This window comes from Corvus hawaiiensis, chromosome 7, assembly GCF_020740725.1.
Source record: "Corvus hawaiiensis isolate bCorHaw1 chromosome 7, bCorHaw1.pri.cur, whole genome shotgun sequence".
NCBI lineage: Eukaryota > Metazoa > Chordata > Aves > Passeriformes > Corvidae > Corvus > Corvus hawaiiensis.
This window is the reverse complement of record NC_063219.1, coordinates 13,455,097-13,482,958: the sequence shown is the minus strand read 5'-3', so window position 1 is coordinate 13,482,958 and position 27,862 is coordinate 13,455,097. Positions and strand designations below refer to the sequence as shown.

Here is a 27,862-nt window from a genome sequence, read left to right as displayed (position 1 = left end):
TGCTTCATTATCAGCTGAATAAGTAATTTTGCCTTGGGTTTGGTTGGTTGGGGATTTTTTTGTTGTTGTGGTTTTGGGTTTTTTTGGGGGGCGGGGGGGGGCCTGGTTGGTTGGGTTTTTTTGTTTTGTTTTTAAATCAAGTGAGGGAAGTTGCTACAATCGCCATGAACCGATTTGAAAGCTACCTCACGTTTGTTCAAAACACGCATCTGAATTTTGTTGGCCAGTGCAGCAAAACTAAAACACATTTGGAAGATGCTCAGAAAAGGCTTTATCGAGAGAACTACAGTGCAGACTCAATAACACACCTCAGCTGTTCAAAGCATCTTTGATATTATGCATATATATTTGTATCCATTTTATGGAGAATTTAAGAATATTACAGCCTTTGAAATCTTTAGAGAATAAACTGCAACAGAACATTTACACATTTAGAACTTTAGAACTGATCAGTCATTTAAAACAATACATCTTAGAAATAGTCCTGATAATGGCTAGAAACCCAGCAAACAAGTTAAAAAACAGAGGCATAAAATCTCCATTAAAATGTTTTTATTCCTTATCAGTGGAGACTGGTTGTAAAAAGAGGATCTATTGTGAGCTTTTAAACAAAAGAAACCAGTAATCCTCCTAATTAGCAGAGACACCAGGGTATCCTATTCCAGGGAGAAGACAGCTATCAAACCCATCTCCTTGCCCTCTTGCAACACAGGGAAGTTAGTTTTCAGCAAGAGGCTAAACAAATTATGTTGAGAAATGCTACTCCGAAGCAGCTGTCCAAGGGCCAAGTGTTTTCCCCTGCTCCTCATCAGTCTTCACCCTCATTTTTCATTTTCTTTTTTTTCTTCTTCTTTTTCTCTGCATTCTGCAAACAAACAAATGTTGCCATGAACAAAGCATCATGGAAAAGCAAAGCAACACGTGTAGCTAGGCAACAGGGCTCACACCCAAAGCATCACTCCAGCTGCCATGCTCAGCAGAGCACAACCCAAGAGATGTCCTTCCTCAGTTGCTAAATGCACTGGGCTGTCCACAGGGGCAGGGAGGCTGTGCCACACTGCCACAGCTCAGCACTGCCCCCAGGCCCTGCAGCTAACATACACAAAAGACAGAAAATTAAACCCTGTGTTAAGAACAGGACTTCAAAACTGAACAAAAAGTTGGCTTTGGTCCCATCTGCTCTACTGTTGCTAGAAGACATCAAATCAGCAGGTACAGCCTCTGCTCCCTAAAAGTCCAAAGTTGAGAGAGATGCCTGTGGATTGGCACCAAGGGACACTCTCCCCACTAGAAAAGACGCAAAGAGAGAGAAGACTAGAGCTGGGGGTGGGCAGAAGACAGGATGGGAATGGAGGCATTGCAGTCACCAACTTCCCAGATCTTATTTTGTAATGCAAACCCTCTTGGACGTTACAGTGGTGGATAGCACAAAATAAAGTTACTAGAGCAAAACTATTTGCATGCCATAGATTATATATATATGAATTTCTCCCCATCCCTCACTCTACATTCTATGTTTTGGAGAGAACACATTCCCAAAAAGGATCAGGTAGCTGTGCAATTCTGCCTCACCTCAATTACGGGGCTGGTGGGGAGTTCCTCACTCAGTACCTCCTCTTCTTCAGCTTGCTTTTCCTTACCCTTTTTCTTTTTCTTCTTTTTGACAGGTTCACCATCTTCTACAGCTGTCCCTTCTGTACCACAGAAAGGACAAAAATGAAAGGCAGGCTGTCAGTTATTAAGAGTGCAAAAGGAAAAACTATGAGATGGCAGAGGACACAATGACTCCTATTTACCCTCTGCCTTGCCCTTACCTGCATGACTACTCCCTGCTATAATCAAAATATACAACTACTTAAGACATGAGTGACAGTGTTCAGACAGCACTATTCACATCTCCTGGTGAATTCACATCACACTATTCCTGTATGCCGCTCCCAGAGTTTAAAACAAGCTTGCATGTTTTCATTTGTTTACCAAGTTACCTTCAAGTACTCCATCAGAAAAGAGACTGTCCACAGTTTGGCAAATATTTTTACCAGCAACACAGGAGCAGCAAAAGGACTCTAACTCCCACCTTAGAAATGCATTTAGCCAGCAATAGCTTGTTCACAGCTGATTCTCTATCTTGATGTTGGAAATTTGTTAAGAAGCAGACCAGTTTTCTTTACTGTTTAGACTGGCAAACACAAAGATCTCAAGGCAATGTAAAGCATTTAATGCAGAAATGCTCTCCTGTCCAGGATGACAGGAATTATTTATAATATTATTTATACAAGCTGAGAGGAATGTCAACCCAGGGAAAGATTTACTAACAACCTTACAGTTACTCGTCAGAACTATTCATCAACATCTGTCCTATTTAATTACAGTGGTAATGGAACTGTGATTTACCACTCACTTCCTAGAATACATCCCACAGTCTTAGGAATCTCTAGGTAAAGAAACCAAGCAGAAATCATTACCAGGCTGACAGCCTATGTGGCAGCCAGGCTGTTACTGGAGCATACCCAAATTAAATTTATTTGCACAGCTGAGTCAGTGCTGGATACCAAGTTTCACACAGTACTCATGACTAAGTTCATGATGTAGCAACCACTGTCCTTCAGTAGCTCTAAAACTGATGCTGAAACCAGTGGTGTTTGTGGTATGTACAGTTGCTACTGGAGGTATGACTCAAGACGACATTTTCTCACCATATATCCCCCAAGGAAAGAATCAATTTCATTTTCAAGAACACTCACTCACCACTTACAAAAAGAACAAGTTCAATTACAAAAAAAGACCCAAACCACATAACCTCCTAACATCTTGATTGTACTTGGTCACAATTTTAGTTCCTCAAGCCAGAAGAAGGATTACATGAGTCAAAAATACACTTCAAACTTTGCCTCTAACATTAGCTTCAGACAAAAAACATTGGCTCCAGGGTAAAAAAATTCTAGACATGTCTACAAAAGAATACAGCCAGCTAACACATGCAGTTTTCTGACATTAAAAAACATACCAGAAGCAGAACAGCAAAAGATTCCAGATAAAAAACCTGGTAAATGTAACTTAATTCTGCCATACACAAGAGTCACAGAGAACAGTGTGTGAGCATAAGGCATTCAAAACAGGTATAAAAATAGGTATCCTCACCTCCCTATGTATGACATAGGGAAATAAAAAGTTGCTGAAAAATAAGCATAAACTACATTAAAGCCGTACAGTGTAACAGGAGCGTACACATCGTATTTTGCTATGCAGCATGTTTTTACTCAGCTGGATTGGTAAGATATGCATTTCCAAGAAAAATGTTGGGTGATAACCTTGAAAAAATAATTTCTTGTTAATACCCTACGTGTCATCAAGTCTGACACACCAGGCAGTGGAACCTGTCACAATTTACAGTGCAGCTGATGCACTGGGTACTCACAGGCACTGTCACTTCTCACAGCAAGCAGCAGAGTCGTCCCTGAAGATTTCAGCTGCTGCCTTTCAGCAAAGCTCATCACAAGACGTCACGTATTTGTACCTACCCAGAATGAGGATAAAAGCTCCAGGGGTGATGGCTTTTTCCCCTCTAGGTGCAATACTTCTAAGTCAATCAAGGCCAGTGGGGTTTCTTTGCAATATACAGCAGCTGACAAGGAAACCAATAGCTCTGACTATCCAGGCACAGAGGCACAGAAAGCAGCACCCTGAAGAGCAGTTTGACTGACAGCCCTGGGAGTGCTGGGCATCACCAGCAGTAGATCCACTCATCCATTTTCCACCATTTTTGTCTAAGCTTTTACACACAAGCCTGATGTCCTGATGTATCCTCCCTCCTCCAGATGATGCTCCACATGTACAGAATGAAGTCACACTGCCTATCAATAAAGAATCCTGTCAAGCTGTTGCTATCATTTAAGGCTTTGTATCTTGCAGGGTTCACTCCATTAACTCCATTAATTTAAGATATTTCAGAGATACCTTCCCAAGTCACTAACTGCTACTATATCCTGATGCTAAAATGAAAGCTGAAGGCTTCCCTGGGGGCACTGGCTAGCCCTGCTGGTGGCACGCATTCTGTCTGGCCACATCCAACTTCAGAGATGACAGCCACAAAAACACCTGCCCTATTTCCCTTAACCAACACGAAAACAGGTTTTAACAGACAGCTCCTTAAGTGGATTATAACTTGTTTCAGGCACTATCCTTCCACTTGGTTTCTTGACAGGTATAAAAGGTGAATGTGGTTTGAAGTCATATCTTAACCCCCAACCCCCTGCCAGTTCCCACAAAGTACTGCCATTCATACACCCCAGACAGGGAGAGAGAAAACACCACACATCTCATCTTGCAGTAACATTTACACTTTGGGCTAGCAAAATGCAAAGTACTGTCCCCTGTCAGGGTCCCTCCCCCCTGCCATGGAGCCCTGGGAGAGGGGCCCTGGGGGGAGGCACGGGGTTTCCCTGGCCCTGGTCAGCCTCGTTCCCCATTGGTTGGTTTGTGTTCCCCTGCGTGGGCTAGGGCCCTCGGGTCCTGTGATTGCCGCAGTTCCTCGGCAGATCCCGGCCGTGCGGCTGAAGAAATAAACATCTATCAAGAATCTGTCCATATGTATTTCTTTTCCATAGCCTCATTGTCTGATACACGTGTTGCAGTATCCCCGCTGTAACAGTCCCCCTTTACAACAGATATTAAAAGCAATGGTTTGACCAACACTTTTCAGTGGCAGCTTCCCAGCTCCCTCCTATCCTTTACCTTCGTCTTGTAATACAAACCAAATTAAAAATTTCTGGCTGAAGAATGCCTTTTTTTCTGGGACTACTTTTCCACCAGCCCCATTTATCATGCAGCTGCACAAACAGCATGAGGAAGGAGGGGGCAGAGATTTCTTTCACAACACACTGTCTGGATCTGTTATCTCTGACCAGGCAAAAGCTGAATAGAGCACCACAGCAAAAAACAATAGAGCCAAGAACAGCAGACATTAAAGGCTCACATGCACTTTCCATTCAAGTGACATGCAACATAAATCTTAATACTGGGACCTCCTATGCACTCTTCTGTGAATTATGGGACTTGCTGAACTACTCAACCTTCTAGGACCACCAAGCCCCCTCTAGGACACTGTACAATCATAGAAATCATGTTGGAAAATAGCAAGGCTATGGTCTGTCTAGCAGGTGTCAGGGAAATCCATGTACCCATGCTGGGTGCTTGAATACAATTTGCAAACATGAGGCAGTGCTATTTTAAAGGGTACAAGAGGACAGGCTGAAGGGATTAGTTCTGCATAGAGGTGACACAAGATAAACTCTGAAAACATTTATTCTATAGTCTGAAGCAGTTGGCATAGTTAGCACTAATGGCCAGTAGTCAAAGAAAATGACCCAGTAGATACAAAGAACAGGGAAAAAGCAGGACCTATTAACCATACATGTGAAGAATGACCTATGTTTGCAGGAAGAAAAGCAACACATCTGAAGCCTGTACTTCAAGTTTGGGGAAATTTGAAAAACAACCAGCCAAACAGTACAGGTTTCAGTAGTCCACAATTATTCTGGACACCATCTCCAGCTCAAGGATACCTGCTGTGCTCTACCCAAGTCCCAAGCCTGGAAACATCAGTGCTCAATAAAGCAAATGAAGCAAACACAAGCAGGCTTGTGTACAAAAGCACTAACCATTGAATAATGTAACTATAAACAGAAATAACCTCCTCAAACTACAAAAGAGTGGGCTGGAAATCAACATAATATTTCACCTGCAACAAGCTCCTGCCTGTGAGATGTCAACACTTGCTTTGATAATGCAAGGGAAGCCCAAGGGAACAATTCTGGCTATAGCAAAGGAAGTTAGTTCAAAAGATAATCAAAAGCAATAGCTGTGAGAACACCCACATTCTCCAAAAGCAAATGGGCAAAGTTCAAGCCTCCGAAGTACTCGTGTCCTTTTCTCATTATGGTAAGTATAAGAGAACAAAGCTGGGGCACAGATCTCAGCTTTACAGCACAAAGGGTTCTCCCTCCAGTGTAACTTTACTTCTCAGCTAAGTTTAGGTTCCTGCAAATTGCTCCCTCCATGTACAGAGACACCATGAACTAAGTGGTGACTGGAACGAACACACCTCCACATCACCTGAGCATGAAGAGGTATTCAACCAGCAGATCTACACTCTGATCCCCTACAACAGAGTAGCAGAGAAGGCAGAAAGGGAAGGCTCTGACAGCCCTCACCTGCTGCAGGCACGGGTAGTTGGCAAAACTTGTGAGTAGTTCATGCCCAGATCTGGCTCTGGATCTCACAGGAGTGACTTTAAATCATCTTCTTTCTCCCCCTCCCATGTTACACACTGGTGAGAACAGAATGTTTATTAAAATGAACCATAATGTTAAACTAGATTATTTTGCAGTCGCAGTTCAAAATCTTTCTTCACACAGTAACTTATCAGAGAAGGAAAGAACAACTGTGGCCATAGTTCAGTTTTAGTTCCCCAGAGAATAACAATTGTTCACATATTACGCAAATTCAGACGGAAATTTCCAACTGTCATTTCACATCAAATTCTGACCTTTTTATATGTTGAAACATGCCAGAAAACGTTTCTAGACAGAATAAAATAGTATTCTTGAAAGAAAATAGGGCAAGTTCTGTTTTTACAGAGAGCAGCTTTTCTGTCTTCAAGATACTAAATACAAACCTGCTGAGCAAGAAATTCTGCAAGAACATGAGTAGAGTTTTGTTTTTAAACTTTCTTATGTGTTTCCAGCTGTTTGTGAATTGACTGCAGTCTGGTGTCAGTCTATAAGGGATCGTATCCTTTATTAAATACACTGTCATACCCAAGGAGAATACCCAGGCACTGTGGCTGCCTGTAAATGCTAAGCCCCACTGCACAATGCAAACAGTGACATGCCAGCAGCACAGGTACACCAACCAACCTTTCATCTCTGCTTTGAACTTCTTTGCTTTCACTGCAACCTCTGTGTCTGGTTCGTCCACCTCCTGAATTTTGCGCTTCTTGGAAACAACAGGAAGTGTAGAGTCACCAGAGGGGTCAAATACTTTTACTTCGCTGTAATGAAGAAAAAAGTCAGTTTACGTATTAAGAGCAGCAAGCCTTCAGGTAAGATCCTGCAGTTGAACATAAACTTTCCAATACAACCTACCAAGAATATCTGAAAATCATCTTGCTCAGCTAACAAAGCATCTACAGGTAGTGAGGCCCTCCCTCCAAGACACAGTGGGTTTATCAGTAATAATGACTACAGAAGAGATACCCCACAAAGTACAACTGTCTGATCTGAAAATACCAGTTAACTAAGAGTTTGATCCTAATTTATACCTGTTGAAGGCTCTAAAGAGCACTTGAATTATGCATTAAATTGATTTCTCTGATGCTGAAAGCCTATCCAGCACAGCTATGTGGTCACAAGCACACAGCTCCCCACCATTTGGTGTATTACTGTATTCTATTTGGTATATCACCCTATAATTGTACCCTAGGGGTAATAATACATACACACAGAGCACTAGAAGTAGCTTTACCTCTGCTTTTTCTATATTGCCTCTCCACCATTACACTGAGAGGGCAAACTCACAAAGCAGGGTTATGTTATGGCTCATTGCTGTACCACCTGTTTCACTGACTTTATGGGACATTAAAATATCTAATCTGTGTCTGAAACTGCCTCTTCTCAGTTATTGCATGCTCGGTTGTTCAGTCCTAAACTCCTCTGTAGAGAACTGGCCACCCTGAAATCCAGTGCTCTTTAATTGGAACTTGTAAGGAGCAACTGAATCATCAAATAGCAACAAAGCAGTTTTTTTTGTCTTCCCAACAGAACTCCTACTGGAGAAAAAAGGCATTTTAAAAACACCTAAGTTGAAAATATTTCCTCCCCAGCCACATAATGAACATCTGAACTTTCCTAAAATAGAAATCTGAAGTAGCTACCTTGCACAGGCTACAAAAGCAACTCAGGCTGAGTGACTGGGCTGGGAAGCATGTGGTAATGCCAGCAGTCAGTACCATCAACTCATCCTCTAAGCATGGGAAATTATTCTTATGGGTATTAACACCGCATATTTGTTTACAGAAATTCATTACACAGCCTTTTGCAAACAGTGGACTCTGCTTCAGTTAAACCCAAGTGAGAGCTCACTGGTTTCCTTGTCATTGCCATAATATTGCTGTTAATTAAAAACAAAAACCAAAACCACAAAACCATAAATAAGACAAATATAGCATCTTTTGCATCTTTTTTGGAAAGCATACAGAAATGTTTCACTTGAACCTCATCTCTAAAAACTACCTCACATTTAACTTCTGATACATTAATGTGATTTAGCTAATTAATACAAAATCCATGGTTCCATACAAGACTAACATTCTTGCCAATCTCCTTAAAACACTATTTTAGCCCTTCTAACATCCCCATAGAGCAGTACTGCCATTTTTGTACTACAAGGACAATTTGACAAGTACTGAGTTAGTTTCCCTTTTAGGCAGCCAGACTATGCCAACCAACCAGGAACTATCTTCAGATTCTCCCCAAGCCTAGACATGTTTGCAAAGCATGTCTAACAGCAGAAACATGTCCTGGCAGGAGTTCATGATTCCTCATTTCAAGAGGACAAACCCCAGCATCTATGTTGTCTCTGTAACACCCTCCTCCCTCAGCTCCTGCCTCCTGACACGCCCTGATGCTTCATTTACTGACTGACACTGTCTGCAAAAGCTGCTCCAGAAATCACAGCCATCACTACACTTGGAAATGCCTGGCATATGGAAATGAAAGTTACAGCTAGGCTCCAGAAAGATGTTTGGGAGCTGCAGATGGGTGCAACAGTGCTATTTTTTCCTCACAGAATGAGCACTGAGCCCTGGTTTTGCTGAGCTCTTCCCCTCTCTACACCACAGGCTCAGCAAAATAAGCAGGCCAAGCTAAGCAAGAAGTCTGCAACCAAATTAAGCGATAAACCCAGATGTCACAGCGCAGACTAATAATACCCTGTTCAAATCCTCAATGTTCAGCTGTCCCAGTTGCAATTTACAGCGTCACTCTGGGCACCAGAAACTGTTCTAATGGTGTCCAGAGTACATACAGACCTTATCTATTGCTTAAGACATGGTACTTATTACATACAAGACATATATACATACAAGACATTACACACAAGGTGATGAAGCTTTGCTCAAAACAAGTGGTGCCTGTTTCTTTCCTTTTTTAAAGAATGAGATGGCTAAATAGGCCTCTAGGACAGCTTCCATGTCAAAATGAATAATTTAAACTCTGATTTTCTCCAATTTATTTCATTCAGAATTGTAATAAATAAAGCTGCTATAATATTAACACCCAGCTTTTTGGGGTGCTGGTGGTAGCACCTAAAGTACTTGCTATCTGATGATGTCAGTAATTTACTATTAGAAAACCTGAGAAAAAGGAAATTCTTATTAGCACCAGAACTTATTATCAATGTTTAAAAAGCACAGAAACTGTTTTCTGGATCTTGAGTCAACTCAGCCCACAACCAAAAAGCTTTTCAGAAATAAAAACATGGAGAGTCATTTTTACTCAGCTAAGCTGAAAGGAAAAACTATTCACCTCTTGTTTTGATACTTGTCTGTCTTGGCCAAGGCTTTTCCAGTGCCACTTATTCTTCTTATCTACAAGAAAAATTTAGATATGGAAAACAAATTACTCATAATGAAAAGAATTCACAGCACAAGTTCTACAGCTCTTGAAAGGAATTAAAAATGGAAAGACAGACATATATTATGGGTCAGGCTCTTGTGTACCTGCACCAGTTTTACACCTGAGTGTAGAGTAGCGACAGGGAGTGTAGCTGAGGTGAGAAAGGCTGAGGTGAGAACGGCCTTCCTAATGCTGCTCTTCAAGAGTCCAATTCAAGTAAAGGGCACCTACTACTGGATCAAATATACCACAGACACATGACATAACACTGTACCTCCAAATTCCCCAAAGCAGCTCAAATTTCTGCACTTTTTTCTCTGGCAAGAATAACTGCATGTCAGGGCAGGTATCACCCTATAGTTGGCATAAAGCCAACCTTAAAACCACAACACAGGCCCCAAACTAAATTAAATGTGTACTTGTCAGGTGATTGGCTTGTCTTTTGATGTTAACATGTCTCCTTGCCTCTGTTCCGATGGGAAGTTTCACCTCCCATGAAGACAGTGGGCAGGTTTTTCTGGATTTTTCTTTTCTGTTCTAGAGCACTGGCATCAGATCTAGCTTGGAAGGCTGAACCTAGTTGTCATTTACAAGACCACATGCAGCAGGCATGCCACCTAAAAGAGGAAAGGGACCCTACATTCTCCGAAGGGCAACATGGAACAGCAGGTGTGGAGAGCCCAGATATTCATCAGGTGGTGGGAGGGTAATGCAGCAATTTGCAGAATAACATCTTGCTTTAGCTACAGAGCAAGCTCCCTAAGACCAAGCACCACCGGTGTCCAGATTCTGGAGAGCCAGGGTGGAAAATGTGAGGCAGGGAGAAAACACAAATACTCCTTTCTAAAGTAAAGGGAAAGAAACTATGAAGTAATAAGCCTATTTTTGCAATTCAGAGAGATGTAGGGAATGTAAAGGTATGATCTTATTCATCTTGTTCACTACCAAGATTTTTCAGTATAATACAAATGAAGACAAACTTGTAAACAAGAATGGCTGACACACAAATGCCTGCAGCCAACTTACACACTTCCTTTGGCCACTCCAGCCAAAGCTGGGAGAAACTACAGGGTAAGAGTGACACACTACTGAGTGGGAAGAGTCAAAAAGCAGTGTATCAGAAAATCATATCCTGAACAAGAATGTCAGCTTCATGCAGCTCTCTGCAAGACTTACCCCTCTCTCTTCCAAAAGCCTCAGTCTTGTCTCTACTTTTAGTCTGTTCTCAGCTCCCATTTCAGCATTGGTGTTCTCTCCAAGGGCATCATAACGAATAGTCAAGGCAGTCTTTGCTGCCAGCATTCGAGAAATCTGGAAAAGCCAAAAATAATATTAAATGCTAAGACTTAACATAAGGCAATGATTCACTCTGATCTGGAAACCATACCCACACATACAAAAGAACAGAGTAACCATCTACTAGCAGTGTTTAGTCCAAAAAATAATTAGTGTCTCATTCTTTCAACACTGAAATACTGTTAATGTAACATCTTATTTCCTTGATAAATAGAAGGAAATGTCTGAGACAGCAAGTCAGTAATACATATCCTACTCTATCCCAACCTTTAGATCAGGTTAGCTTGAGGTGTAATTTCCAGCTTTCTCCACAATTCAAACACACATTCATCCCCCTGCACTATGAAAGCTTTAAGAGCAAGCTATAAATTACTTTAGCACTAAGAGTCCAATTTTCAAGCCAGCCTAAAGCCTTTAACACCTTAATTTACTATCACATAGAAGAAAGTAGGGACACAACCCTTGAGAAAGCCAGTGGTACATCCTAACTCAGCAGGATACACACCCCTGTTATTGCTCAGATATGTCAAATGGGCAATCCCATTCAATTTTTTTTTGAGCAGCAGTGAACGATATTCAAAGGTTTGTGGGACAGTGGTATTTTCCATGGAATCACAAAGCAATACAGTAAAGCAAGCCATGGAAAGAGCCTCACTGTGAAGCTCAAGCCATCATGAAGCTCAAAATATTCATGCCCTGGAAAAAGCCAAGCTAGAAAAGAACTCTGCAACTTACCTTTCCTTTATTTTTGGTATTGCTTTGTCCCACCAGGGAGGCATGATAGATAAGACCAAACTTAGGTGTGTCCCTTTTAGTCTTCAGTGCTCTGAAGAGTGCCTTCTCAGCACCCAGTAACTGAACTGTTGAAGCTGGATGTTTTGCCAGATTCAGGAGGGAACCTAGAAAGAGGTGACACAGCAAGAGTAATTTGTCAGAGGAGCAGCTAGGCTAGATTCCTGCTTTTGAATAGTATAAGAAGCTCAGAGCAGTCTATTTTCATGAGACCTGTTTCCCATTTGTTTCCTGAAGGACAGGTAAACCACTTCAGTCTTTCATGCCTCAACTGTCTTGGTTTGATTTGAGCATCAGGAAAGAAGGCTGACTCATCAATAAAACATATTCCACTGGAATAATGCCTACTCCTGACAGTCTGACAGCAAGAACATTTCATCACAGAACTACAGCACAGGTAGGCTGCTATCTTGAGCCAGTGTGACTATAAATGCTCAGTGTTGGTTTTTAAACTCAGAAGTGACTGAACTATCAGCAGGAGGCTCAGTAAGTGTCTCAGAAGAGGTAGTGACTTAAGTTGCCCTCATATTCCAGAAAGAATTCAGGCCAACTGAGAACTTCGTCATCACAGACTACTACCAAGCTCATGCTGGTATTCTCAAGATTCCTGAAGTGCTGCCTTTGCCCCATTTACCACGATATGTTCACCAGGCCTTACATAATGCTTTTAGTTGACCAGCTCCTCGGAGAAAACCTCTGATGACGTCACCTAAGATTTATTTACACTGATCACCGTAACCCACCTGCATGAGCAATGAGCCTTGCTCCCACCAGCTCTCCCACCATGATAGTGAGATTGGGAGCAATGGCCATCATTCTGTTCTTCAGGTAGTCATAGAGCTGTGTCCGATACTCAGAGATTTCAATCACCTGGTACAGAGAGAGTTTGGTTACAGGACTCAGTATTAGCCGAGCAAAAAATAGTAAGAGACAAATATACTGACATGAGGAACTGCTGAGAATTCCAATGTAGGAGACTAACAAATTGCAAAATGAAAACAGCCAAGAGCCAGAGTTACAGGAAACTTTATACAGGGCATATTCCCAGAGCAGAGCCAATATACTCACGAAGTATATTGGATCTGTACTGCTTATTCCCTTATGCAACTTATTTTCTCAGCAAAACTCCTGATAAAGGAGCTGACAACATGCCAAAGACAGTGAAGCAGGATAAAAATACTCAGTAAGGACATTTTCTTTAGGACAAAACCCTGGAACATTCAGTTTTCACATAAATCTTTGCCACCATTCTCTTGAAATGAGATAAATGCTCTTTACTTGTTCTATATAAATACACACAATTAGAATGCACATAAAAAAGCAGCCTGGTCTAGACCAAGAACAGGAACTCCTAACCCTGCCACTCCCTGGTAAAGTCACAAAGGGATCCAACTGGCACGACTGAAGTCGGAGGGTGTTTGTTCACACACAGCCCAGACGAGAGCAGGGTAGGACTCCTAACTCTTCTGGGGCTTCAGTGCTCCATTTTTAACCCAAGGTTTATCACCCAGCTTCCACAGTGACAGATCAAAAAGAGGCTATATAATGCCATTATCTCAAATACTTAAAAGCACAATGATAGCAAAATTCCTCCCAAAAGTAAGACTGCTGCTTTCAGAAGGCCTTGTGCAGACATCAACAGCCTGAGATGGCTCAGATGAGGTAGTGACTGTGCACCCTCACGTCTGAACATCAGGAACGCAACAATCTAGGAATCATCACTGCCATCACAAGAGTGTTAGGGCTGCCCTGGGAAAAACTCTCCTCCTTGGTAGAAGTGGCTCTGAAACAGCTAAAGTAGAGTCCTACTCCTGTCTATCTGTGTGTACATACCTGATCACAGAGATGGATTATGTTGTTTATGTCTTCTTCTGATACTTCTGTCCCCATGGAAATCTCAGCGGCAGCCTTCACATCCTCCTCAATCTCCTCTGGTAGGATGTCAGAAACATCAGAGGAAGCAAAATTGCTTCTGTCTCCTGTGGGGGACAGATGAAAGCATGTTTGTGCGGGGGGCAAGATGAACTAGTAAAAAAAGCACAAACAGATGAAGATAAAAGGCCAAAATAAAGAGTGACTCAAAGTCTGTCATCACACTATTCCGAATTCCTAAAATGTATGTCAGTGTTCTGACTATGTTTATACCAGCTAGGAATGGTTGGAAACATTAAATTTTAAACTAGAAAAAAAACCCAGAAAGTCCATGTTCTGTAACACTGCATACTTCACCTTTTTAGTAGCTGGTTGCTGCAAAATTTTCAGTCACAATATTACAAGAAAAGAATTCCAGGAAGCAGGCACTTACTACTAACCAAATCTATTTAATTGTCTCTACAGTTGGAGGAAAAAAAGTTCCCTTAAAACCACAACTCTCTCTCTGGACTGTAAACTTCATTATTACAAAAAAACAACCAACCAATAAAAAAATCAATACAAAGCACATGAGCCCAAGAGGTGAAACAAGTGTCCAAAATATAGCAGTCATTCTTTCTGCTCTTACGAGTAATTCTAGCAGCTGCTGTCTCCAAGAACATCCAGAGACAGGCAACACTTCTCTTTACATCACTTTTTTAGTAACTTATTTCCAAACTGGCCTGCTGACTAATTGTGATTCTAAGAAGATGTGCTGGTGGTCCATGAAGGACTGGTTGGTCCATTAGCTTTCACTTAAGATTCCAAACGGCAAATTGCATCAACATGCAGATACAAACATACCCTCCTTTTCTCCTGGCCCTACCCACTCTGCTGCTGAAGGCAGCATTGCTCAGGGTGATGAGCAGCTGGATGAGCAGTGAGCAGATCTCAGACCAGTGCCACCCACGCCGTGCACCCGGCCCTGCCCCAGGCTCGGCTGGCCTCAGCACTCACCGACTTTCCGCACGCATTTGCAGTATGTGAGGTTATCTGTGATGATTTTGCCCAGTTCAGGGAAGTGCCAACCGTACCATTCCCGACAGCGCATGATGTAGTTATTCAGTTCTTTGTCCAAGTCATCAAGAAGCGCTAAAAGAAAGAAGGATGGAGTTATTTTTCTAAAAGGGTAACCTAAAAATATGGTACACTCAAACCAACAAATTTTAATAGTGTAAAGGGAGATTAACTAAGTATTTCACTCTATAAATACTGGAATAAACCAAACTGCAGTACACTAGAAGTCTTTACTTTTCAGAGAACTGCATAATACCAGGCACAATACTATAGAAATATTAGAATTCCCTGAGTGTGGCCTCGAAGTTTTATCACTGGGACTGGTCTTGGACAAACTCCTTAACAGCTGCAAAGCACATTCCCCTAGAAGGAGAGCAGCAGCCAGTTATCATCCCTCCTCTCAGTCAGCCAAGTGCTACACACGAGGTTTATGTAAAATGTAGCCATCCAACTAACTTTAAGGAAAAAACGTTTTAACGGTAACAAACCAATTTTGTATTCCATTACTTGATTTAAAAGGTCAAGCCTTTTAGTTGCTGTTATAATATAAATATACCAGATACGAAGCCAACAGGCTCACCATTTACCAGATATGACAAATTTATCATTTATTGGAGTAGAGAACCTACAGCATATATTGCTAGAGAGCCCTGAAGCTAAACTATTTCCTGCTAATGCAATACCAACATTCCCATCTGTTGTCTCAGTGGTAGTGACGAAGGAACTGAATTACATCATTAATTTCAGTTTAACTATGTTTCATCATTGGCAACAGTCTGGGAATTAATATTCCAAACAGGATTCCTCACCACTGCTTCACAGCAAGCGTGCAGATTATGATGTGTATGTCTTCAAGGAAAAATGAGGAATGGGCTTTCCTAGCTGCTTTAACAATTTCAATCTGTTTTCCATTTAGAAAGCAAGGAGACAAAATGCAGCATTACACACTGCAGTGTGTTTTACATGCCTAACCTAAGAGTCTATTTCTACATTGCCCTCTATACAAGATACCACCCAAATGATGGGTCAGAAAATGCCGTCCCATGGGGCCCGTTTTCCCAGCACCACTCAGGAGGCAAGACATGTTGGGAAGGAAAACCCTTAAGAGGACTGAACTAACGCTGCCTGTAGCTCAGCTGATTTCTATGCTAAGAAAAAGTGCACATCAGTTTATTGTATGGCCCTAAAAATGTTCCTGCTTGTGGAAAACCCTACTGAGAAAACACACTTTATGCCTAGCTAAACATCAACACCCAATTTACTAAGACATCCTAGGAGGAAATTGACAGCAATACTTTTCTTTAGCCAATGTAAAGAAATCAGCTATCCTAAGCCAAATCCATTAATAATTTAAGCTCTAAATATACTTACAAATTGCCTGGATAATCATGGTATCTACTTTGTCTGGGCTGAATTTCAACTTGTATCGGGAAAGGCTGAGGAGAGAGAAATACAGTTTCATCAGCATCCTGACATGCTGTTGCAGAATATGCCTCATCTGTTCCTTTTTAACACGAATATACTTGTCCACAGGTTCATTCAAAGCAAGCTCAGTTCTGTGCCACTCACTGCTCTCAGCTGTGGCCAGGAGGCACACTGACACAAGCTTCACAACAGCCCTGACATGGGTCCATTCCCATACCCTGTGACCACGGTGAAAGGGAAAGTTAAGGTTATTTGTATGACCTGCAGCAGACTGAACACGAGTGCTGTGGCAGGAAATTGGCTCTTGGGTTTTTCTGCATGGTTCCACACAAAAAGTATTCGTCAACAGCACTTGCAGTTGGGCAGCGTCTGGAAACAATCCACAAAACTGCACCTTCCCAGCAGCAAATACCAGCAATGCTAATGTGAAGCAACAAAAGAAACTTCCTGGAACAGATTCTCACTGTCTGAGAAAGCCCGTTACCATCTGGCTTTAATGTTATGTTAACGTTATGTTATGTTATGTTCTCTGTATGCTACAGGGAAAGACACTTGGTATCAATGAGGATTTGCATCTTAAAAGTCCTTTTTCAATATTAATGCCCATTTTCTAAGCAAACACATTTTTAAGGAACTGGCTATAGCAAAGCATTTCTTAACCTTGCCAACTTGTGACAGGGACAAGCTCATGTCAGAATATGGATTAAAAAGTTACTCACTAATATATACCTGATCCCATGGTGATCCAACAACTTTGTAATTTACTACTACTCCACTAAAAAGCAGCAAGAACAAGGTGGGAAGAACAACCCTGCCTTTAATATTTACATTATCTATTATATGGGTATTTATTCTGGTGCAAATCATGCTCTCCACCCTGTCTCTTCATGGCAATCAAGCTTTAAATGACTCCCTTGACTGCTCCAGACATTCCAGATGAAATCCTGAGGTATATAACATGAAAAGGAAAGCTACCAATTTCAACTTTGGGTGAAGACTCTTTCCCTAAAGAGTGGGTGCAAACTGGAAAACCCTTCCTTTCTAAAACAACATTTCAGATACAAAAGTATCTCAACTTACAGAGTATGAGACCATGCCACATACTCAGAGACACTTCAAGCAGCACAGCACAGCCAGGGACGAAGCAGACATGGGATGAAACAGAGCTGTTGTAGGAACTCACCTGTGTGCCAGACCCAGGCACATAGCTGCCATCTCTCGAGAAGGGAGGCCTGTTATGAGCCCTTCAATCTGTGAGCGAATTCCTCTCATCAGCTCTGTAACCATTGGGCTGTGTATACAACTCAAATTCAGCTTCTCCTGCAGGGTGGAAATCAATGGTCCATAGTCAGGCACAACACAACATTCCTCTGAAGTCCTTCTTCCAGCAGCCTTACATCATTATAACTGGTTTTCCCACTGCAATCCCGTGATCACGTAAGTTTCATCCATTTTTGATGCTCAAGGTAGTGACACCTCCAGTTCCCCACACAGTTAATATTCCACTTTGAAGACCAGATTTATAATTAATGCTCTATCTGCTATGTAGAACATTCAACTTAAGATTCAGTATTTTTAAGTTTACTAGAAACAGTTTGGCCATAGAAAGAAAATTCAGAGGTAGAGAGTTGGGAGCTTTGCGTCTTTTTCAGAGAACAAGACTGAATAATTAGTTCAAAGTCTTCACTATTATTCACTTTAACATCAAACCCTCATTTTGCAGCCTACAGACTCTCCTAAAACAGCATGAGGAGGCTGTCAGAATAAAGTTCAGTGGAACAGTGAGCAATCAGACATGAGATGGGAAACTGGTATTTGACACCTAGGAGACACTGGAAAAGGCAGTCCCCCTCCACTGAACCTCCTTCTTCCTCTGGCACACAAGGACCAAGGGGGTGCCTGCAGACTTAGGAAGGCACAACAATGTCCACTCCCAGCAATACAATAAGTCAGCACCCTACTATTGCTGCATCTCTTAGTGAGGAATATGTGTCTGCCTGGCTCGGGTTTTTTGTTTGGTTGCTCCCCCCACTTTTTCTGGATTGCATCATTAGGAAAATTAATTTGTTAACTTGCTGGGTTTCTAACCAATATTTAAGAGAAACCAAGCAAACCTGAACACCTCAGTGCATTCTTACCATGTCCCTCACCTGCATACTCAAGACAACATCTTCCCTGTACACATACTAGGATTAACTATCCTCTATGCTGCAAACACAGCACTGGCAGCATAATCCATTGCCAGTGACTGCAAAACCTCTGGAATCTGACTGTAGCATTTCTGTAGCATGAAACAAAAGGAAAAACAGCAAAATCAGTTATCACCTTTATAACACCTCCAAGTTTGGCATCTGCCACAGCCAACTGCTCATGGGCATCTTTTGCCACTATCTTCTTGAGAATCTTCTTCAAGTTCTTGCTGAGCTTGCCTTCTACAAGAGCTGTAGATGCTGTATAAAACAAGAAGACCAAAGATACAGTTTCTGTCCCCTCCTAAAACCTGTAAAAATATTACTCCTAAATTCTATGTATTTATTTTAACTGCCCACAGTAGCTCTAGTCTGATCTGCAATACTACTTCACCATGCAAGAGCTAAAAATCAAAACAGAAGAAAATTATATACTTACTCCTCTGAAGGCCTAAATCAAAAACCCTTCTCCCAGTTGCCTCTCCTTTCTGCATATGTTTTTCAGTTCTATTTTTGCCAATTTTGTTTAAGAATCTCTACAAACAGTATGCCATATGCTTTAGATACATATTTAACATTTCCAACGGCAAGGTTATATGGGAGTATTTTGTGTATCATTTAATTAACCAACCATTTGCCAGGTCCCTTAGGCAGCAACCGTGATATCCTAAATTGAGTAATGGCTTATTTGCATCCTCTGGTGATGATAATGTACTGTCTAAAGCCCCAGGAATGGGGGCCAAACTGGACAGTCAGACAGACCCTTTTAATACAGCATGCAGACAGAGGAATCTTTAAAGGGTGGTCTTCATTCTCAAATATTAATAGATCTGTAAAAGCTTTACAATCCCACACAATATATTTTAAGCAGGTACTTATACAACCCTCCTTGAGGGTCAGCTCTGTGCTCCACTGAACTTCTGTGATTGATACATCTTCATCACAGTAACAGAGCAGCGGACAGTGACTTTTGGTTTCCAGAACCTAATGACATGTAAGAGTAAAATCAAAGTGCTGTGCTGAGTTTCCTCTCACCCCTTCTACAATGCAGATAATTTTCCACTCTGCAATCTGGCCAAGAGCATCTAACCCACTTAGAACAGTCACACACAGTCCTCCCTTCAAAATAAATGGCACATAAGCAGTCTAAACCTCCCTACTTCACAGATAAGTTGACTTGAAGCAAAGTAGTAGAAGGTTTTAGATTTTTTTTTGTTACTTTTTTTTTTTTAAATCAGCTTAACGATAAATGAACTGAATCCAAACCTATGCAAAAGCAACATAATCCAAAAAATATGCCATGGAGAGGAACGTACGAAAGGTTCAATTTCAGTTCTTTTACTTGCATTTCATGTTTGATGGGATTGTCTCCATTCTTGCTTCTTTGCTTCCTTTATAAGCTACCCCTACCACATCAGAAAATGAAGAACTGCTCTTTAGGTATAAATGTGACCTGAAACATTCACCTACTGATGTCATACAAGACATTCAGCAGTAATTGTCGCACCATTTCTGAATTAGTACCAAGAATTCCTACCATTTCTGTTCAAACCAGGCCACAGCATCAAGCATTTAAGTGTAGAATTAATAAAAATTACTGAATGTAAGGCTTTCCACTTTGCTTAAACTCCTGAATTTAAGGAGAATACAGACCTTTTTTAGGCTGAAAACTACAGGCATAATATGTGTCCACAAAACCCAGGTGGTTGTAATAATGAATGTTCTCTAATACCTGTCTGTTGTCTCAGTGGTAGTGACGAAATGTTGACTCAAATCAGTGATAGTCAGCTTCAACAAGAATCCATCATTGACAACAGACAGGCTGCATGTATCAGTCACCACTTGCATGGTGCTCATTTGTAAGCTGCTTGGGAAATATGCACTAAAGGAAAAAACCAGACTTTATTATATCCTTACTGTACTATAGACTGGATAGGTGACCTCATAACCATCAAAACCAGCTCAGTTAAAAAAACCTGCAATTTAAAAGCTAAGAAAAGAAAAAGAGCATGGACACAGGTAAGTAATGAGTGTGAACTAGTGCATGTCAAGAGATTTGATTTTTCTGTAATAATAGTGTTAACTCACTTACCAGCAAGTGCTTCTGTTGTGTCCTGAAATTTTTCAAAGTGTTTCAGCTTTACTCTACAGAAATAAAATGAAAGTGCGTAAACAAATGTACATAAACCACAAGCTAGAACCATTTTATCTTTTTTCTGCCCCTGCTATTACAGTTCCTCTCTTTTCCCTAAGGCTTCAAGAGAGCAGAGATCAATATCCAGACCCTCAAAAAGGACTGAGAGCACTAAACTGGCCAATTGAGTCTGATGTGACTTTTCAGCTGGATCCCACAATAATTACATAAAGGAAAAAGAAAAAAGAAATTTTGATTTGGTATTTCTTGGACCAACATCACCAGAAAACCTAACCTCCCTTTTTGCTTTGTAGTTCATATTTAAAGACAGACATCATCCATTTAAATTTCAACACTGCACCCTGATTGACTGATGATAGCATCTCCCCACTCATCTTCAAAAGGAAGTGTTCTGCCTCTGTGGAATGCAGAGCCTGCACAGCTCAGATTTAACATGCTTTTCAACCAAATGCATCTTCAAAGACTTTAAATCTGAACTGATTCATTGCCCACGAATCCTCAAGTCCTCCCCTGTAATTAGATGGTAGAATTCAAGTTCTGAGCTGAGCTTAAGACAAACAACAAAAATTTCTTTCATGCCCTAAGTGCCGACCAGAGCCAAGAATCATATGAACAGCATTTAACCACACTGTGTAAGATCCTTAGGCACAGCTTTCCTCTTCCCCTCACACAGTCTGTGGTGTTGATATATAGTTACAGTTAAGAAGCCATCTCAATCCAGTAAATTCCTTGTCAGGGACAGGCATTTGACTAATCCGGTTCTGATTAACCACTGCTCTTTGTGAGTCAAGTATCTGCAAAGGAAGCAAGGTCACAGACAAAGCCAAATGCTTGAGTTAAGCATTTGCAGATCCCAACAGAAGCTTCAGGCTTACACTGATGCCTTTCTGAAAAGGCAGAAGAGGAATTATCTTTATCAGAGTAGAGATCCCCTTAAGAGCCACATCCTGTGTAACAAGTGGCCAAGATGATGTTTCCAGGACAAGATTAACCATGCTACAAACAGGCAGATGTGGGATATTCTGGTCTCTCCTCCAAGTACTGCTACAGAGCAGGATAAATATGAATCACAACGCATAGCTTGTTCAGATGTATCCATTACAATCAAAGCTGGTTAGAAATCTTCCAATAAAAACACTCTAGGCAGACTCGGAAGGAATGCACCACTGTCCCCAGCTTTAGGGCAATTTGCTAGAAAGGCCAGTTTGATCAGTGGACACTGCAATCCCTGTGCAACTCGGCAGTGGTGCTAGCTCTCACTGATGGCATGGGCAACAACGCTAGGCTCAGTTCACAGTGATTTGCGTAGTTTCATCTGGATTAAGCTTTATTTTCCCAAAATAATTTCCTGTGAGCACAAAAACCTGTCATTTCACTGACACTTCCAGCATTACAAGCTTGGATGTTCTTGTCAAAGCACTCACATCACCTTAAAATATTGTTCAATTTTTTGCTTTGGTGACACATGGTAATGACTTCTGCTCCTTAATTATACTGTAAGGTATTTCTTTCACTTTGATATTCCATTGTAAGCAACTCAGAGTATCTAACTTCACATTATCATTGCTTACAGCTTTTACAATACTGAAACTCAAAAATCAATACTTCATTCTGAACCTCAGCTGTGCTTAACTCCAGGCAGCCATGTCCTTCCACAAGCCACACTGCTATCCCGGCATAAAGCTGCTTACATTTTGTTTGCTTTTTCGGGAGTTTCAAACTCTTTCCACAGACTGTCAACTTCTTGGAGCTTTTTCTCATTCAGAACCTGCAGGAAAATAACACAATGCACAACTATATTTAGTTCACTTTTGAACAGTCTTCAATCCCGGAGACCTGAAACAGTGTATCCAACCACTTTGCAGTAGTTAACACTGATTGAGTCAACAAACTCGACTTCAGTGATCTCCGGTTTCACCACTCTCTCAGCAGCTTTACCCTATTAATAGACACACAATAGCACAGCGTTTTTACTTCCACCTGAATTACAGAAGTTCTTCAATAATGGCTGGGTCCTCCTGGACCTGGCACATTAAAGCAAAACTCTTCTTCTTTATCAAAACTGGGCTTGCTCCACCTCCTCTACAGGACTTTCACAACCCCAGTGACCCAAACCCAAATTTGCCACTGCTTTGGAAAAATAATACATCTGGGAAGCCTGACAGAAAGGAGTGATCCCCCAAGTTATTTTCATTAATCAGAGCTAACCCAAACCAGAAAGAGACCATCCCTGTAAAGAAGAGTCGTCACCACAGTTTGGTCATCAACTGAGCCAAGAATTACCTAAGAGGCAGCAGTGGCTTAATCCCATCTCTGTACACAGGGGAACCCCCTCAGCTTTTGAACAGCACAAGATTAACTTACACTCTTGGAGCCTATATCCATTTCACAAAATGCAGAGTGCACTGCAAATCCCCAGAAAACTGCTCAGGGGAATAGTCAAGATCTTTACAACACTGTTCTTTACATCTCACTCAAAAATCTTGTGGTTTTGTCTCCACAATGCAAATGCAACACAATTGCAATTTAACTCAGTGCAGAAATCATTCTTGGTATTATGAATTTTGCTCCCTGGCAGATTTTTAAACCCTGGTTCAAGGAGGTTGTCTTTTTTAAAACTCAATTAATAGCTGAACAAATAAACATAATTAATTTCCCACATGACTGAGAGGCACAGAAAAACCTTGGGGCAACTCTTCCTTTCCTCATCCTGACGATTCTTTCCCCCAGTTCATCTTTCCTACATGAAGACCTACAGAATTATCAGCCTCTATAAACAGACATGGGCATATAGAGAAAAGTAAAGACACGGAAACTGCTAAAATCAAGACTGTTAGCATAAAAAAATTACACGCCTATGGATAATTTGTCCTTCAAGACAGTAAGATTCATTAGAAATTATTCCAAGATCTAAGACATGGCTGTATCCCATCTGCCCTTACTATCTGCTCCTCTGATGGAAGCAACAACTGCAAGGGAACACGTGAGAGCTACACAGCTTCCAGAAGACAGTTCTTGGTCACCAAGGCCTAAAGACAGAACACAGTTATGCTGGCAACAAACATTTGTGGTCACTGCTGGAAAGGGAAGTGGGTGACCATAACTGCCCCCAAAATTCAGAAATACAAAATCTGTCCAACCCTCAAGTAACTAAAAAGCAAAGAAAGAACACCCCAAACCCCTAGCGCTGTCAAACTTCAGAGACTGCTTTAAAAAGGGAAAAAAAAAAAAAAAGTAGCTAAACTGTGCAGAGAATGTTTCAATACAGAATGAACATACAAGTGTAACAGTGACACAAGGCTGCAGCTGAACAGCTGCCCTGTCCAGGGAGGGAATGCTGGGTGATTGAGAGCTTTTCCTTGTAGAAGGGGACTGTGGCTGAGGCTCTGGCATTTCCAGCCTTGGCAGATGCCAACAGAATCACCACGGAAAACCACAGCTTGTCTCAAAATACATACTTTAATAAAATACTACTTCTGTTCATTGCCAGCGGCCGGCTTTCATCTCTCCCTCAGCCACACTGCACATCCCTCCCAGCCAGCCCCAGCTGCTGACACCTGCAGCACCTCTGCAGAGACCTCCTTGCAGTTCTCTCTGTATGTCCCTCCTCCTACATTTGCTTTATGCCTACTCTGCTTTCAGAAATTAAAATATTCGTTATTTTCAGCCCCTCCTGGCTGCTGTGACAGTTTGAAAGGGTGGCTCACTGCACCAGAGGTTTCAGCCTACTCAAAAGATTTTTATTATTATTAGTAACTTTGAAGGTGCAGGATACTATTCTGTGTTAACATCCAGTGAACAAAACCTCCAGGAAGACTGCTGTCTGTGCATCAGTTCCCCAGGTGTAAGTGTTGAGAGGGGGGGTACAGAACAGAAGTTATCTGCTTTTAGAAGTATTTCTGGCTTCTTCCCAAGACATACGTCTTGAAATCCTCCTTGCCTGAACTGCACGGCTTCACTCCAATGAGGAGGAAAGGTTTCAGGGCAGAGGAAGAAAATATAGTGCTCCACAGAGCAGTAAGGGTGCAGTTCTGCTGCAGGCAAAGGCAGAAGAAACCAGAGCCTTGTTCTCTTTGCACCTACACTCATGTTCACACAAGCTAAACCCTAAGACTAAGCCGGAAGAGAAAAAAAATAAATATGTTACTCAATCTATGACCAAGCTGGTAAAACTGTACAGGGATCAACACTCGAGCAAGAGAAAAGCCAGAGAGCAGCACGGCATTGTAGCAGCTCTAGTTTAGGCTTGTTCAAAGCCCCACGAAGCTGCAGCTCTGAGCTACCCGGTCAGGAGGCCGGCAAATCCCTGGAAAGGGGTCTGCTTCTCCCGCTGGGAGAGCGAGGTCGGGACGCGGGAGTCCTGCGCTTCCCTGCGCCCGGCCCGCCGCGAATCCCGCTTCTGGGAACGCCCCGGGCCGGGGCACCGCACACCCGCCCGGGAACGCGCTGCCCGTCTCCCACGCGCCCCCTCACGCACCCACAGGGTTCTGCTGGAACACCGGCCACGAGGGCACAGCCAGGAAGAGAAAGTGGTCAACACTCCCAAACCCGGGTGCCCCCAGACACGCCGAAAGGGGCGCGGTCACGAGCGCACAACTTTCTACCCAGCCCACCTCAGCAGAGGGGAGGAAATGAGGGCCACAGGAGATGTGTGCCATGTTTGGCAGGCACCGAGGAGTCCCCGCTTCCGCCCGCCGAGCACCTTCAGCCTCCTCCGGCAGCCTCTTCTCCGAGGCCTCACTCACAACGCGGCCCCGCTGCTCCCATCCCCAGCTCTGCTCGCCTCCCGAGGCGCCGCACGGGATGCGGGGCCCTCACTCCCTCTTTCACTCTCACCCCCGCCCGTGTTTCCCCGAAATTCCCACCGAAGGCCCGACGCACTCCCCTTCGCCCTCCCTCAGCTCCGCCGCAGGTCAGCGGCCGCTCCCCGCGCCCCGACGGAGGGCGCAGCGCGGCGGGGCGAAGGCACCGCGCCCCCGAGCCCCCAGCCCCGCGCCTCACCTTGAAGATGGCGTAGCCGGCGGCGGTCTCGAACAGCACCAGCATCGCTGCGGCGGCCGGGGGGCGCCACGTGCGCCGCCGGACGGGACCCCGCTCAAGCACGCGCGCGCCGCACAGCGGAAACGGAAGCGGCGGAAGTAAGCGCGCGGAGAGCGGAAGCGTCGGGGCCGCCTTCCGCCCGCGGGCCACGTGGCGGGGCCGCGCCCGCGCCTCCCCCCGGTCCCCTCCCCCGCCGCAGGTTCGAGCCTCCCGACGCACAAACACGCACACAAACCCGCGGGAGCTCGGGAGGCTCCGGTGTGTTCCTGTGGCACCTCACCCGAGCTGCCTCCGCTTCCCAGGGAGCGGGTCTATTCCCCGGCACGCGGGTGGCCGTACTGGAGGCTTTTGTTCGCGGAGCAGATCCCGGAGCAGGTGTGAGCGAGTGGCCACCTCGGCAGCCCTCGAGCCGGACCGCCTGCGGTGTCGGCGTTCAGCCGGCGCTCCTGGCCCCCCGCACCCGGCGGGGTGCGTTCTCTCCCCGCTCCGCTCTCGCTTCCACGGCCCGACCCGCAGTTCCTCGCACAGAAAACAGTTCCTTTACGTAAAAAAAATTTGACAGAGTGCAGTTTTGTGTGTTTAAAAGGTTGGCTTCTCCAACAGACAACACCAAGTTATATTCATACACAACACGCGTTTTAAACGCTGCTTGCTTCCCCGCGCTGCTGCGGCGTCCCCGGGGCGCGGGCAGCTCTGTCCCGGGGAAGGCAGCGCCGGGCCGCGGCAGCCGCCATTTGCGCCGCCTCCTGCCCGGTGCCTCGGCACAGCGCGGTGCCGCTGCCCTGCGGAGCAGCCGAGCAGCTGCGTGCCGGGGGGAGGCGGGCGGAAAGCGCCGGTCCTTGCCCTTAGAAATTCCCACCTAATTCACAGTGAGGGTTATCTGTACAGAAAACAGGTAGAGCTTTTCCTGCCCGCAGGAAGAGAGACTCCAAGCAATGCCTGGGTTTGATTTATATCAGGCATTCCTTGCTGCATTTTATGCAATCATCTGTGTGAGTCAGCACGCCTTTGTTTCCTCTATGCAAGGAGTGTGCTGGAAAGCCAATAGTCTGAGAAATCTGTGGACTTGCATAATTCTGAAGATTTTTTTTTTTTCAAAGAAAAGACTTTGGTGCTTTACATAACATAACCAAATTTTTTTTTTTTTTTGTAAGTCCCAGTAATATTGCCAAAGAAATTAGGTTCAAGGAGGCAGAGAATTTCCAGCTTCCATCAAGTTTTAAAGTACTGGTTCAGGCCCTGCTGGCTGGGGCAGTACTATTATTATGTAAGAGCTACTGTTACTTAGCTGGTTGCCCTAGAAGGCTGCACTCATCCTGTTTGCTAGTACTAACTCCCCACAGGCAAGCAAATTGGCATTACGAGATTACAGATTGGTTGTAGGTTAAAGTCTGCTTTTTTAAGAAATCTGGTTTTGATGGATTGAAGAAGCTTTGCACAGACTATATATGTGGGCCAATAGCTTTGAGAAAACCTCTAACAGCTATTGGCTCCTAAACTATACAGCAGCTTTGGAGAAATTAGTTAGAATCAAATTGAAGGAACAGAGGTGAACTTTATTGACTTCAGATGACTGAGATTAAGCACAGATAGGGAAATAAGGGACATTATAAAACACCTGAGAATTGAGTGAGGTTATCAGGGCAAGTAGTCTTGATAGTGTGTGCAAATGCAAGGCTGACTTTGGGTTTTATGGGAAGAAGCTTGTGTAAGTATATCTGGTATTTTTAAAACAGCTTTTGTTGTTTTCTCTTTAAGTGCATTTTATGTTGAATTTGAGCTGTCAAAAAATAAAAGTGGGAGCTTTACTGCTGTATATCACCAGTTTTCACAGGCTCAGCAGCAATTAACTTTGCAGATCCTGTACAAATCTAGCTTCTGTCTTGATGAGCTAATGTATCCCCAACTGAAGGAGTAAAAGAAGGGAGTTAAGAAAGGTAGCGTTGCTGTTAGTTAGTGTGCATGGTGATGAGCACATTCTAACATTATAGCTTTATGGCTATGTATGTCGATAAGTAACTGCATTCTGACTCATGTAAGTGTTAGCTTTTATTATGGAATTACATGGAAAATTGGGTTTGTGCCAGAGTCTGAGACTTTGGCCTTATCACTATAAGGCTCTGTTTTAAAAAACCCCTTTAATTTATAAAAAGCAGTAATGTTCAGGATAGAGTATTTGTCATTTTCCATTCTGTTAGTATTGTGTGTCGCTGTGGAGCTTTTGCATGGCTTATTTTGGTGCTTTGTGTGTGTTATTAAGCTCATAATGAGCTCTTACTGTGAGCTTGGCACAGCATGAACATATTTGGCTTTTCTTCCTGCTAGGCCTTGCCTAAGAAAGATCATCTTCGTTCTATAGCTCT

General features: G+C 43.0%; 1 protein-coding gene and 4 non-coding genes across 5 annotated transcripts; all 5 read right to left on the bottom strand.

The window, feature by feature from the left end:
• Positions 1-537: 537 nt before the first annotated feature.
• Positions 538-25,590, bottom strand: NOP58 (NOP58 ribonucleoprotein). Its single transcript, XM_048309735.1, has 15 exons — positions 25,461-25,590; positions 22,151-22,227; positions 20,397-20,449; positions 18,441-18,565; positions 17,299-17,435; positions 16,062-16,126; positions 14,631-14,765; positions 13,596-13,741; positions 12,506-12,632; positions 11,706-11,869; positions 10,851-10,985; positions 9,585-9,646; positions 6,918-7,051; positions 1,573-1,694; positions 538-865 (listed from the first exon to the last, which is right to left on the bottom strand). The coding sequence occupies exons 1-15, from the start codon at positions 25,503-25,505 to the stop codon at positions 809-811; spliced, it is 1,584 nt and encodes a 527-aa protein (XP_048165692.1). The 5' UTR covers positions 25,506-25,590; the 3' UTR covers positions 538-808.
• LOC125329021 lies at positions 12,253-12,338 on the bottom strand. Its single transcript, XR_007205015.1, has one exon. It is a non-coding gene; the product is annotated as a small nucleolar RNA SNORD11 (small nucleolar RNA).
• Positions 13,409-13,492, bottom strand: LOC125329023. Its single transcript, XR_007205016.1, has one exon. It is a non-coding gene; the product is annotated as a small nucleolar RNA SNORD11B (small nucleolar RNA).
• LOC125329026 lies at positions 15,382-15,469 on the bottom strand. Its single transcript, XR_007205019.1, has one exon. It is a non-coding gene; the product is annotated as a small nucleolar RNA SNORD70 (small nucleolar RNA).
• LOC125329025 lies at positions 20,037-20,125 on the bottom strand. Its single transcript, XR_007205018.1, has one exon. It is a non-coding gene; the product is annotated as a small nucleolar RNA SNORD70 (small nucleolar RNA).
• Positions 25,591-27,862: the final 2,272 nt, after the last annotated feature.

Coding starts and splice junctions, on each gene's coding strand:
- NOP58 (XM_048309735.1), bottom strand. CDS start 25,505: ATGCTGGTGCTGTTCGAGACCGCCGCCGGCTACGCCATCTTCAAG. Junction 18,566..20,396: donor CACAACAGAAGCACTTGCTG/GTAAGTGAGTTA, acceptor TGTTTTATACAG/CATCTACAGCTCTTGTAGAA. Junction 14,766..16,061: donor CATGATTATCCAGGCAATTT/GTAAGTATATTT, acceptor TCTTTCTTTTAG/CGCTTCTTGATGACTTGGAC.